General features: G+C 36.3%; 1 protein-coding gene across 4 annotated transcripts in view; it reads right to left on the reverse strand.

Moving 5' to 3' along the window:
* NEK1 (NIMA related kinase 1) overlaps window positions 1–14,511 on the reverse strand; it is a 142,983-nt gene that overhangs the window by 86,299 nt on the left and 42,173 nt on the right. For all 4 annotated transcript variants that reach the window (XM_070415458.1, XM_070415457.1, XM_070415455.1 and 1 more), the window contains 2 exons: window positions 13,829–13,889; window positions 7,665–7,816 (listed from right to left, as the gene is read on the reverse strand). In XM_070415458.1, the coding sequence (XP_070271559.1) occupies window positions 7,665–7,816; window positions 13,829–13,889 (213 nt within the window). The remainder of the gene's footprint in view (window positions 1–7,664; window positions 7,817–13,828; window positions 13,890–14,511) is intronic.

A 14,511-nucleotide genomic window follows, 5' to 3' on the forward strand; every position in this document is an offset into this window, starting at 1 on the left:
ATTCCAATTATATGAACTATCCAGAATAAGCAAATGTACATAGAGACAAAAGTAGATTAGTGGTTTCTGAGGGGTATGGAGGTGGGGGACAAATGGGAAGTGAATGCTAATGGAGAAAAGATTAGGGTATCATAATAATGTTCTAAAATTGATTGCAATGATGGTTGCACAACTCTGGAAATACTCTGAAAATCATTAAATTACAAACTTTAAATGGATGAATTGTATGGTATATGAATTATATCGCAATAAAGCTATTTTTAAAAAATACATATCCCAAAAAGTTGATGAATCATAATTTTTGGACCTGGGGCCCTGCTTTCTATATATTGACAAGTTCCACAGGTAACTCCAATGTGGCAGGTCTAACACCGGTATCAAAATTGGTGAACCACAAACCCCAAACAATTTAAAAATATTAATGCAAGTATTACAGATTCTTACTGTAAATGATCAGCTTTTAAGTAGCTTACACAATAATGTAGAATAAGAAGAGAATGTTTAAATAAGATACCTACAAACTCTAGGGTAAGTTACAAGAAGTCGTAAGTTATATTCACCTTTTAATGTTCCATATTGCCTTACATATAAGAACTCAAACATTTGTAAAATAAAAATATCAAACTGTTCCTCTGAGATCACACAGGTACTTTCAGAACACTATGTCTACACAGAAGAGAAAAATATGGTAACATAAAACATCCATACTAAGAGAAATGTTTTTGTGATTCTTTTTAAAATCAGAGACAAAATACTGAAATGTGTTCATGGAGCGCCCTCTGGTGGCTTAATAACCACTTCTTTGTTTTAACAGAGCCTTTAAAAAATAACTTACAGGGGTTGGAGCAAAGACAGTTTTATGATATATAAGTATTTTATGATATGCTGAGTAATAATGTAATATATATTAGCTTAAATTTTGAAATTAAAATTAAATGAAAGACAATATTATTAAGCAATATGGTTTTCCTTATGAACTAATTTTTAAGTTTGATAGAAAGTTAAAAAATCTAAAAGATGCTTCTTTAGATTTCCAGGGGGAAATTAAGTCTTTATAAAAAACAGTCATGTAAAAACCCAGAGGGAAAAAACTTATTTTGAAAATCTTATTTAAAATAATTCCAATATTTTGTTAGATTTGAAAAACTTTTCAGACATTTGGTTGCCACTTCTTTTTTTCTATTTATTATTTTTCCTCTTAAATTTTTTTCTACTTTTTATTGTGGTAAAATACACATAACATTTACCAATTTAACCATTTTTAAGTACAGTTGTGTAGCATTAAGAACATTCACATTGTGTGTATACAAATGTAGTTTTAAGTGGTGTGTATTAAAATAAGCTATATGATATTTCAAGTACTGATTATTATCTAGTTCTCATTGTTCTGGTTTAGGAAAATCATATTTGTTTGCCTAAAAAGTTTAAGGACAACAACTTGCCTGAAATCCAGAACACATAATTATCATCTAAATCCTTTATGGGTCATTCAGAATATTTGATAGAATATTTATTATTCAGAATATTATTAACTAGAATCTTAACATATCAGAGCATACTGCTCCTGCATACTGAATAATATTAATTGAAAATGAGAGAAACATTAAGAAAAACAATATATTTCTTGATTCTATCAGCCACATGAAAGAATAGATTATATAGTTGGCTACAATCCTACCCAAACGTAAAGGGCCTTCTGTTATATCATTAATCCAATTTCACCAAGAGTCCCAACCCCTCCATTCAGTCAGGCTAAAACTTGCTCAAGAGATAAGACAACTGCATATCTACATGTCCATCCATGTGTACATTCCTTATTGAGCTAATATAAAGATAGTCCCCAAAATGATAGATTCATTCCCAGAAAGTCTGCATGTGTACAGCCAAATGTTAAAATGAATTGTGGATGTAATAACTGCCATTTTGGAATAAACATCTCAAAAGTTGTCTATGAATTATCTTTACTTTGAATCATATTTCACTGAACTCCATTAGAAGACATAAAACATTTCCAAAGCAATTTTGATCCAGGGCATGATTTGTTAAAAAAGAAGACATTCATAAGAATGCAATCTGACTCATTTCATATCAATGAAATATAATACAATCACTAATAATAAAGAAAAATGTACAAAAAGTATATATAACACTAAATAAAAACATCAAAATACAAAATCAGAGCTACATTAAAAATACAGGCAATATAAATGTAATGTTTGACTACTGGGAATATGTTCCTTTCCTTTCATTTTATAAAACTGTCAAAAGTATACTAAAAGACCACAGCAAATTTATTGAAATACATTCTTTATAGAAAAAAATTCAGATCAAAATTATACTACTTAAATTACTTCAAAGAACCAAATAACTCTAATAGAAATCAAGTTTCTAGCTCAAGAATTAATAATATATATAAAGGATCATTTTCTGCTCAAATTTCTCTTCATCACCTTACACTGAAATAATGTTATCTTAGGCAATAGGGATGAAAGCTCAAAAATACTGGCCTGCTGATTATGCCTAAAAACAGGGTTTTTATTTGGCCTTTAACCAACTCTATTCACGGCTCTTAAAAATTACAGGATATTGCTTTACTGACTTGGAATTCACTTTAATCAATAATTTCTTCACTTTTTTTTTAAAGAAACTTACTAGACTCTTACTTTGTGCAAAATGTATAAAAGATGGTCCTAACTTCAGAGAGCTGACAGTCTAAAAAAATAACAAGAGAATATAATAAGGTGCTAAAGCAGTTTAAATAAGGAAGAAATTATTTTCCTGTCTTTTGGGGGGAGGGTACATTTAGGGAAGAAACAAGAAAGGTCATGTATTTGAGGTACTTCCTATTACCTCTCTTAGATCAGTGAAGAACTTTTTTTTTAGTCCTCACCAAATCAATTTAAATTGGTTTAAAAGAGAGAGGCATAGAGAGAGAAAGAAACATCAATGTGAGAAACACTGATCGGTTGCCTCTTGTACATGCCCTGATTGGGAATCGAACCCATAACCTGAGTATGTGCCCTGACCAGGGATTGAACCTGCAACCTTTTGGTTCATAAGATGATGCTCCAACCACCTGAGCCACCTAACCAGGGCAGTCAATGACAAGCTTTGAACACCAAAGTCACATTGCCAATGTGACAGTCTCCCAGTCCATAATACCAGCATTATATTTTTACAAGAGGCCCGGTGCACGAAAATTCATGCACTCGGGCAGGTCCCTCAGCCCAGCCTGCACCCTCTCGCAGTCCAGGACCCCTCAGAGGATGTCCGACTGACGGCTGGGAGCAGGCCTAAGCTGCAGTTGGACATCCTTAGCACTGCTGAGGAGGTGCGAGAGGCTACTGCCACCACCACTGCGCTAGAAGTCGTCAGCCCAGCTTGTGGCAGAGAGGAGCTCCCCGTGGGAGTGCACTGACCACCAAGGGGCAGCTCCTGCATTGAGCGTATGCCCCCTGGTGGTCAGTGTGCGTCATAGCAACCAGTCATTCTCCCATTAGGGTCAATTTGCATATTACTCTTTTATTATATAGGACAGGGATCCTCAAACTTTTTAAACAGGGGCCAGTTCACTGTCCCTCAGACCGTTGGAGGGCCAGACTATAGTTTAAAAAAAACTATGAACAAATTCCTATGCACACTGCACATATCTTATTTTGAAGTAAAAAAACAAAACGGGAACAAATACAATATTTGTATTTGCATGTGGCCCGCGGGCCATAGTTTGAGGACCCCTGATATAGGATATATAATCTAAAGCTAACAAAGTGAGCAGTCATCACACAACTTGCTCATTTTTTTTTTCAGGCCTTTGTCTCTTTATTTGGACTGTAAGATTTGAGGAGAGAAGAAATATGGTCTTTACTTTGTATTTTCTAAGGACTTACAAAATAATCCAGTGTCCATGTGACATGTACTTAGCCACACAGAAAGAGGCAAAGAAAAGAAGAACATTTAAAAAGAAGGAGGCGCTACCTAATGAACAAAGACAAGAAAGAAAAAGCATATACATGGTATAGTCAGTAACTAGTGCTAATTATATTAGGTTTTAGTACAGTGGTTTTCAACCTTGGCTGCACATTAGAATCACCTGGGAATCTTTTTAAAATCCTGATTTCTGGGCCTCATCCTCCGGAAATTCTGTTTCTTTGTTACTAATGCTGTGGCCCCACCCCATAACAAAGAAACAGAATTTCCAGAGGATGAGGCCCAGAAATCAGAATTTTAAAAAGATTCCCAGGTGATTCTAATGTGCAGCCAAGGTTGAGAACCACTGTTTTAGCATCTTTAGTACTACTATTAATAATAATTTTAGCAGACTACAGTGGGGCCTTGACTTATGAGTTTAATTCGTTCCGAGACCGAGCTTGTTAAGGAGCTTGTTAACTCAAATTACTCTGTCAACTCAATGCAAAAAATCAGCTGAGAGACAGCTGGTATCTCAAAAAACTCGTTAGTCAGGACACTCGTAAGTCAAGGCCCCACTGTACTTATCTTACTAACTAAACAAAATCATTACTAAAACTACTTTTTTCCTGTTGACCATATGAAATAAGCACACCTTTCAGTGTTCTCAAGAGATTTAACCATTATCATTTTCTCTCTCCAGGTTTTGTTTCTTAATAGTTATCTATTTGCTAAAAAGAATAACAAAATGGCTTCTGTAGAGTGTTTTGATTGTTATTCATTCTTTTAAAGAACATTTGAATGACCTAGGAAAATCTAAGCTATTTGTCCAGAACCAGTGGAAACAACGAGACAAAACTCCTTGCTCTCGAGAGCTTTTGCTCTGTTATGGGGGAGACGGACAGTTGGCAAATAAAGAAAAAACACATAGAGCATTAGATAGCGACAATGTGGAAAAAAGCGAAGCAGAACAGGCAGAGAGAACTCTGGGCATAGGGAGAGGGACAGTTGTCAAGGATGAAGGCTCTATTCATAGGTCTTGAGCACAGACCTGAAAGAACTAATAGAGAAAACTACACAGTTTCCTCAAGGGAGACTCCTCCAGGAAAAGGGAATAGAAAGTACAAATGCATTTTTGTATTTTCAATTAAGGGCTTGGACATGTTTGAAGGCAACGAGGTTCAGTTAGCATGGCTGCACTGGGAATGCAAGGGAGGTAAGGGGGCATCGGAGGGCTCTGCAGGCCATTGTAAGGGTGCTGGCTTCACCCTGAGAGAGACGGAAAGCCACTGCAAAGTTCCAGGAGGAAACTGCAACAATCTGACCTTTGTTGTCAAAGGAGCATTTAGGCTGTTCAAGTGAGAACAGACTGAAAAACCTAAGTTTGAAAGCAGTAAAATCAGCCGGGAGGTTACTATTATAACCCAGGTGAAAGATGAGGGGGGTGGGGAGGACTAATGTGGTGAAAAAATAATGAGAAAACAGTCAGGCCATGAATGTATTTTGAAGGCAGGGTTGCTAGGACGTGATGTTGAAAGAGTTGGCAATGATGACCCCAAAGGTTTTGATGAGAACAAATGAAAGGACTGAGTTGCCATTTACTGAAAATAGAGGAACAGTTTGGGAAGGGGGTGGAATCAGGAGTTCAGTTTTACACATGTTAATTCTGAGGTGCCTATCAGAAATCCCATTGGAGAGATGAAGATGGAGCTCAGGCGAGAAGTCCAGGCTGGAGATAGCAATTTGAGTGTCCGTTTATAGATGCTGTCAATTAGAGAGAGAGTCTAGTACAAGAAGGAAGCTGTCAGGGACATGAGGAACTTGCAAAGGAGGCTGAGATAAGCAGTCACCAAGGTAGGAGGAGAAACAGAAGAATGTAACACTTTGGACTCAAGTGAAGACAATGCTTAAAGAAGAAGGGGGTAATCAAGTGAACCAGAAGCTGAGGGAGAAGAAGACAACTGACCCCTGGACTTAACAGCATGGAGGCCACTAATGCCCTAGTCAAGAGCTATGTTGTAACAACTGACGAGGAAGCCCTGAGCGGAATGGATCAAAGGGAAATGAGAAGAGGGGTGGGAGACAGCACAGACAATGCCTTGGGTAAGTTCTGCTGTTAAAGGAAGCAGAGATGGATACAGGGAAGCAGCTGAAAGGAGGTATGGGAGATAAGGAAAGATTTTTTTTTAGAGACTAAAGACACAACATGTTTGTTTGCTAACAGAGATGTCTCAGTAGAGAGAAGAAATATGATGATGTAGAAGAGAGCCCAAAGAAGGAAAATAATAATAATATAATAATAATAATAATAATATACTAGTACACAAATTGCAGGGCTGACTACAACTGAGAACAGATCATGTAATAGAAACAAAAGCAGACTATTTCAAACAGATATGACTGACTGGCAGAAGTGATGTAGAAAAATTTTCTTCTAATGGCTTCTATTTTCTCAGTGAGATAAGAAGCAAGATCATTAGTCTGAAGTGAAAAACAAGGAGGTAAAGAAATTCATCATCTAGAAAATGGGAGAGTAAGTGGACTGAGGAAATATCATAGGGCAGCCAGAAGGTGCTCATTTGACATTGTTGGTTATAAATGTAAAGTGAGCACAGCTAGAATAGGGCAGGAGAGCTGAGATGGAATTTAAGCCAGAAGAGGAAAATATAAACTAGGAGGAAATGGGCAATGAAAAACTAACAAGTTCCACAGGTCCAAATAAGACAAAGACATTTTTGAAGGCAGTCTTTGAGGAATGCGCAGGAAACATAGGCGGTAATGGTCAGGGAGTGGGATGTTTATTGTTGCAACGACGGAATAGTTGCTACTATTAATATTATCAAATTTGATGGCATATTACAGATGAGAGTTCTGAGGTATGGTAGGAGACAAGACCATTCATTGAAAAAGAACAATCAAGAAAATAAAAGGCCATGCACTATTGAAACGGTCATCATTTTGGGATACTAAAATCATCAAGAGTGATGACAGTGAGTCAAGTATTAAACTCTTCCAAAAATGAGGGTCTGCAGATGACCCTAACATGGGGGCGGGGGGGGGGGGGTAAGCCGGTGATTTAGTCTAGTGGCAAAAGTGTCAGAGCTTGGGGAAGAGGTGAGGGGTTAGGAAGCAGGAAATAGTCTGGCAATGAGAAGGAAAACACCTCCCTCACCCCACCCTAGACTCAGCAGTAATAAGGGATTAGAAAGAAAGTAGTGACCAAGTAACAGAGCTGCACAACAGTGTGGTCAGAGACAAGCCAGACTTTAGAACAAGAGCAGTGAGGGCAATCTCTACAAGATTAGAATACAAGGAATTTTGCTGACACTGCAGTATAAGAGGGCTTTGTGGATATATTGATCTGCTTGTGAATTCTCAAATACAAAAATTTCCCAGATTTTTATCAAGTGCATCACAGATTTTTACTTGTTTTATACACACACACACACACACACACACACACACACACAAATGGCTCTGCTTAGGTTGTTTAAAAAATTATTTCATTTATAATATCACTTTCTTTTTAACGTGCTAACTACTTTGGTTAATTTATCTACTTAATGTTTCTTTATGACTTCTGTTAAGTCCTCTTGGTTTTGGAAGACTGGTGAAGCAGAGCAACAACAATGTTCTTTAGTAACTAAATAAAAACAATCCTATGAATGTCAAGATAATGGAAATGAGCTGCAATAAAAAAAAAAAAAAGGTCAAAGTGATTTCTGTTACTGATGACACAGTTTGTAACACGATCATACCTGTTTATTTTTTTGGAGTGGCTTCTTTTCATGTAATTTTTTCTCTCCATATTTCTTATATGTTAAAGGCACTCCATATTTAGCAGCAGGCTTTGTAATTTGCTGAGCAGACACAACAGAAGCCAAGCTTTGTCCTGAGGCTGGTCTTTTAGCTACATGAAAAGATAAAAATAATTTTTCTAGAGTTCTTTTCTAGAGTTCTTGTTAATCTTTAATTTCAAAATTCTTCAAGATAGAACTTTTTCATTTTCATAGTCTAAATAGCACGTAGTTTGAAACTTTTCATTAAACATATAATTCCTTAGCACACGTCAATGCCTTCATTATAACTATTTTTCTAAAGCCACTTTTTGAAAGAAGCAAAAGTCACACTCCTGTAAGATACTGAAATTTCTCATATAAAAAAAGTACATCCCTAAAATTGACTGTAGGTGATTACTGCACCTATCTGTGAATATTCTAGAAAGCACTGAACTGAACAGTATGTGAATTACATCTCAATAAAGCTGTTAAAGATAAATTTAAAAAGAACATTCACTGTTTTAGAAGTTACTTTCAAAAACAGAATATAAACTTCAAGAACTGTTAAACATTAATTCTATAGCTATGAGCAGCTTAATATTTTCTTCATATACAGTCTGAATGTCTATACTTACAGACTTACTGAAGAACACACACTTTAAAACAATTATTATATCTAAGGATCCCATGAAACAGGTACCTTTATGTACTCCTGGCGGGAATATAAAGTGGTCAAACTATCTAGAGGGCTATCTATGTTAAGAAGAATGTTTACTGAACTCTCCAAAAATTCATCTGAAATAAAAAAAAGACCCCGAATAGCTGCAACAATCCTGAGAAAGAAGAACAAAGTAGGAGGGATCTGAATACCAGATATCAAGTTGTATTACAAAACCACTGTTCTCAAAACTGCCTGGTACTGGCACAAGAACAGACATAGACCAATGGAATAGAATAGAGAACCCAGAAATCAACTCAAACCACTATGCTCTATTAATATTTGACAAAGGAGGCAAGAGCATACAATGGAGTCAAGCAGTCTCTTCAATAAGTGGAGTTGGGGAAATTGGACAGATACATGCAAAAAAATGAAACTAGGCCACCAACTTACACAAAAATAAACTAAAAGTAGATAAAGGACTTAAACATAAGATGGGAAATCATAGAAATCTTAGAGGAATCCACAGGCAGCAAAATCTCAGACATATGCCAAAGCAATACAGCTGCTAGGGCAATGGAAACTAAAGAGAAAATAAACAAATGGGACTACATCAAAATAAAAAGCTTCTGCACAGCAAAAGAAACCGTCAACAAAACAACAAGAAAGCCCACTGCATGGGGAGAACATATTTGCCAATGTTATCTCCCATAAGGGTTTAATCTCCAACATTTATACATACAACTCAAAAGGAAGATAAACAACCCAATCAAAAAATGGGCAATGGATCTAAATAGATACTTTTCGAAAGAGGACATAAGGAAGGCCAAGAGACATATGAAAACATGCTCAAAGTCACTAATCATCCGAGAGATGCAAATCAAAACAACAATGAGGTATCATCTCACACCTGTCAGAATGGCTATCATCAACAAACCAACAAATGACAAGTGCTGGCGAGGATGCAGAGAAAAAGGAACCCTCATACACTGCTGGTGGGAATGCAGACTGGTGCAGCCACTGTGGAAAACAGTATGACATTTCCTCAAAAAAATTAAAAATGGAACTCCCATTTGACCCAGTAATCCCACTTCTAGGAATATATCCCAAGAAACTAGAAACACCAATCAGAAAGGATATATACACCCCTATGTTCATAGCAGCACAATTTACCATAGCTAAGATTTGGAAACAGCCTAAGTGCCCATCAGCAGATGAGTGGCTTAAAAAAACTGTGGTACATCTACACAATGGAATACTATGCTGCTGTAAAAAGGAAGGAACTCCTACCATTTGCAACAGCATGGATGGTCCTGGAGAGCATTATGCTAAGTGAAATAAGCCAGTCAGAGAAAGATAAATATCACATGATCTCACTCATTTATGGAATAAAATGAACAACATAAACTGATGAACAAAAACAGATCCAGAGACAGAGAAGCATCAATCAGATGCTCAAACCATAGAGGGAAGGTAGGGGAGGGTGGGGGAAAGGGAGGGATCAAACAAAGGACCTGTATGCATGCATATAAGCCTAAACAATGGACACAGACACCAGGGGGGTGAGGGCATAAGGGAGGGGTAATGGGGGGATAAGGGCACATATGTAGTACCTTAATCAATAAAGAAAGAAAAAAAAGGTTTATGAATTAATTTTAAAGAAATAGAGAAACAAAAATTTATACATAAGGATAAATCCTGCAGCATTATGTATTAAACTCTTAATGAAGCCTAGACAAGGTTCACTCTTAGGACAATGATACATTCAAGAAAAAGTTAAACTAAAGTAACTAAAAGAAAAGCCTACTATTTACATCTTTCAAAGATATTACAGGAGGTCAAAGAGTATAGTCTATATCAACAGCTTCCCCAAATCCTCTTTCCTCCATTTTCCACATCTATTAAGGTACCTCTCTGATCAAACTGCCCCACAGCCTAAATAGCAGCTTTCTTTCTGCTTCTTCCAGCCTGCTATCTCAGGATCTTATCATGTGATAAATCAATTTAAATCAATCTCTTCCAACAAGTATTCTTCCTTTTTAGGAAGGGAATGGAGAAAAAAAATTAACCAGTAGTTCACAATGAAATGCCACCAGTAAACTCAGTTCTTCAAAGAATATTTAGCTGTATTAGAAAATGATCATCATATAATATTGTAATTTAAAAGAAACAAATCTTTGTTTATAACATAACCCCAATTTTCAATTGTTATACATGTGTTATTATAGGAAAAAACACAAATATAACAGTATGTGTTAAGATTCGAGGTTTTTGTTGTTGTTGTTACTCCTCACCAGAGGATATTTTTTTCATTGATTTTTATAGCAAGTGGAAGGGAGGGAGGATGGGGGAGAGAGAAACACTGATGTGAGAGAGACATCAATTAATTGCCTCCTGCACTCACCCAACCAGAGCCATGGATCAAACCTGCAACCCAGGTACGTATCCTTGACCGGGAATTGAGCCTGCAACCCTTCTGGGCATAGCCTGACACTCTAAGCATTCAGCAACACCAGCCAGGGCAAGATTCAAGTTAATTTTTATTTTCTTCTTTTAATGTTTTATAAAGAACATATATTATTCAAATAACTTAATAAACTTTTATAAAAATAAAAATAATATCCATTTGATCGGCAGTTTAGAGATTCATAAGTAAGTTGGGTTGAAGAGATGAGAAATATAGTATGCTAGTGTTAGGTTTTTCAAACACATACTCCAAATATATCCTGACAGGAGCTAGGAAATATGGGGGGGGGAAATTTTCCTGTGAGAGTTCAACTGTAAAACTAATCCAGACCACAGATACACAAAGTAATAACACTGTAACCTGGCTACATGTATTAACATTGCCCAAGACATACTGGGTATGCCAGAAAAGGGGCCAGAGGCAGAAAAGCATAAAAATGAAGAGTCCCAAGAAACTATATGAATAGTCCCCATTCACTTTCTAGAGAAGAGAGAGAATTACTTATCTGATCTTTGAGCATTTCTCAGACTCAGATGCGAGGCTACCAGCAGGATAAGGACTATAAGGAGTTGGAGCCCACCCAGTATTTATAGGCCCATCAGCAATACAACTCCTATTTTAGCCCCACGCTATTAAACAGTTCATCCATCCAACTGCTCTTACAACAAAATAACTTTCTAATTCCTACGCAGGCTTACCCATGTGGAAAGAATGTGCTGACATGGTGCATTTCTGGCCTTTGTGACAATGAGGCTTTTAATTAAGATTTGACTTCTCATAAGGCTTGACTTTGACTGCCAAGAGAGATGTGCTGATTTTGCCGTGTCTGTCCTTGTGAATTTTATTTGGAGTGAATTGACTTGCCAGGAACTGACAGTCTCTGCACACTGAGAGGATGAGTCAGGAGACTTTAAGGAGAGCTAAGTATAGCTGGCCTTCCTGAAGGCACCACCACACACTTCCAGCTTATATGGACCCAGTTTCAGGATAATGCATTCATTTTTATTCATCTGCTCACACTTAAAATGGAGTAAAACAGGAAAAACATTGTTTGAAAAACAATGTACTCAAAAAAAACAAAAAAAACAATGTACTCGCCCTGGCTGGTGGTGCTCAGTGGTTAGAGAGTTGGTCTTTGCAGGACACGGGTTCAATTCCTGGCCAAGGGCATGCACCTGGGTTTAATTCACCCGCCCCTGTCAGAGGAGTACAGGCAACCAATCAATGTGTCTTTCTCACATTGATAGGGTTTTTCTCTCTCACTCTTTCTTTCTCTCTCTCTCTCTCTCTCTCTCTCTCTTTCCCTTCACCCCCTCTCTCCCTCCCTTCCACTCTCTGGAAAAAATATCCTTGGGTGAGGATTTACAAAAAAAAGAAAAACAATATACTCTTCAAATCTTAAATAATGTCCACTGATTTTAGAAATCCATTCTGAAGTCATTCTATATGCAAAAAAATATTTTTCCTCTCACACAAATATATGCATATACATACGCATGGTATAAAAACCATACCCACAATGCTACAAATATTCTACTGTTGATGGCCACATTAAAAAAAAATTATCCTTGATAAAGTACCTAACTTCCCATTGATTTATTTTTTAAATTATAGGTTATAAAGTATTTCTCAAAGAAAAATATTTTACATAAAGAGGCAGGCACTTAATTAAGACATTTTAATAACATTCTGTGACAATGTCCTTAGAATATCACCTAAGCATTTGATAAAGACTAAAAATTTCAAAATAGATGCCACTTGATATTTTATATTTTTCATTTAAAATATTTACTTTACATCCGTGGAATCTAGACCAGACTCCCACGAACAGTGAAACTTAACAAAAGGCCTGTGTACAGATGCATCACACCATGAGCTCCTCAGCCTCACTGCAGGCTTCCCTCAGTGTGGATGTGCTGCCTTAAAAAAACTCTATCTTATTAATGGAATGGAAAACCCATCACCGAATGACAACCAAAGAAGAAACAAAACTACCATTAAAGTGGTCATTAAAATAACTACTCCACCAAAGAACTTGTGTGCATATATGCACAGCCCATGAACACAGACAATAGTGTAGTCAAGGCCTGGGGTGGGGCTGGAACAGGGAGGAAAATAGGGGACATCTGTAATACTGTCAACAATAAAAATAAACTTAAAAAATAATAATTAGTCTGCATTTAATGCATATTAACCAACTCAACAACAGTTTCAGTACAGTGTCTTAAAGCAGTTTTTGGTCATGAAATATAGCAAGGCATTGATCAGGCTTTATTTGCTTATCTACGGGCATTTCTTAAACCATGAGAACACCCTCAATGTCCTGGAAATTCTCAATACATCATCCACGGATGGCATTTCTTACAGCCCAATGATTTGCAGTCATCATGGACCACTGTGCGTAGCTGGTGCTGCACACACACTGACAAAGGCAGACGGAAGTGGCCTACATTTACAGGGACTGACAGAAACACTCCGCGGAAAGTCAGACCTGAGTGTGGTGATAATGTCAGGACACTGGACTTATACTGAGTATCACATTCAGAAAGCTAGGAGGCTGACAGTGCAGTACTAGCAGAATACCAAGTTATAAACTGACTCTTCATTTTTTCCTCCTCCACTATCATTTTATTAATTGTTTAAAAAAAATTTTATTTTTAGCTACAGTACAAGGAACAATATTATATTAGTTTCAGGTATACAATCTGGTGATTAGACATTTATATAATTTACAAAGTGATCACCCCAATAAATCTAATATCTACATTTATATCTAAGACAGATTTCATTTAACTAAGGCAGACAAAAAAATAAAAATTTTGTGATTAATCAGAAGGTATTATATATTATCATATCATAATTTAAATATGCATTTCATCTGAATTAAGTTTATCTATAATTATACCAATTTATTGTGTCTACATATATCTCTAGTATAATTAGTGAATATTACTACTTAATATAATTAGTATATTAATTATTGCAAACAGGTTAAAGGATTCATTAAATTTCATTTACCTGGTATAAGCTGCGCTCCACCTTTGGAAAATGTTTTTAGACAAAATTCTTCTGCAATAAGCTTAGATTGAAAGAGGGGGGAAAATAAGTAAGAAAATATTTTAACTTTAAAAAAAAATACATTAACCACAATGCATTTTTTCCTTCCTCAATCACATAACCCATTCACCAAATTCCTCTTATGCTCACTGCCTCCCAAACTTACCAATTTATTTTTATTTCTCCAAACAAGCTTTCTTTTCAAATTAACCTAATGTACCACAAAGGCCCCCACACACTGCTTGCTGTTCTATAGATCAGCAATTTAACACAACTACCTCCTATTTGAAATAACCTCTATATTCTATGTGTATCCATATCCCTTATTTACTTCAAACTGATGATGTATTTTCAATACATCATCCATGGATGGCATTTCTTACAGCCCAATGATTTGCAGTCATCTTAGACCACTGTGCATAGCTTCATTACCCCCTTCTCAGATTAACCTCTCAGTTATTTCAACTTAACTCTGAATCTTCTCAGCATCTCTAATATGTTTTCACTCTTATCAATATATAACTGTAAACATTATTGGATAATATTTAAATATTCCAACAAAATTTAACAAGTGTCTGTCTCTCTCTCTCTCTCTCTCTCTCTCTCTCTCTCTCTCTCTTGTTTTGTTAATCCTCATTTGAGGA

The sequence above is a fragment of the Myotis yumanensis genome, unplaced genomic scaffold (genome assembly GCF_028538775.1).
Source record: "Myotis yumanensis isolate MYYU_CA2020_CCGP unplaced genomic scaffold, mMyoYum1.0.hap1 SCAF_5, whole genome shotgun sequence".
In the NCBI taxonomy this organism is placed as follows: Eukaryota; Metazoa; Chordata; class Mammalia; order Chiroptera; family Vespertilionidae; genus Myotis; species Myotis yumanensis.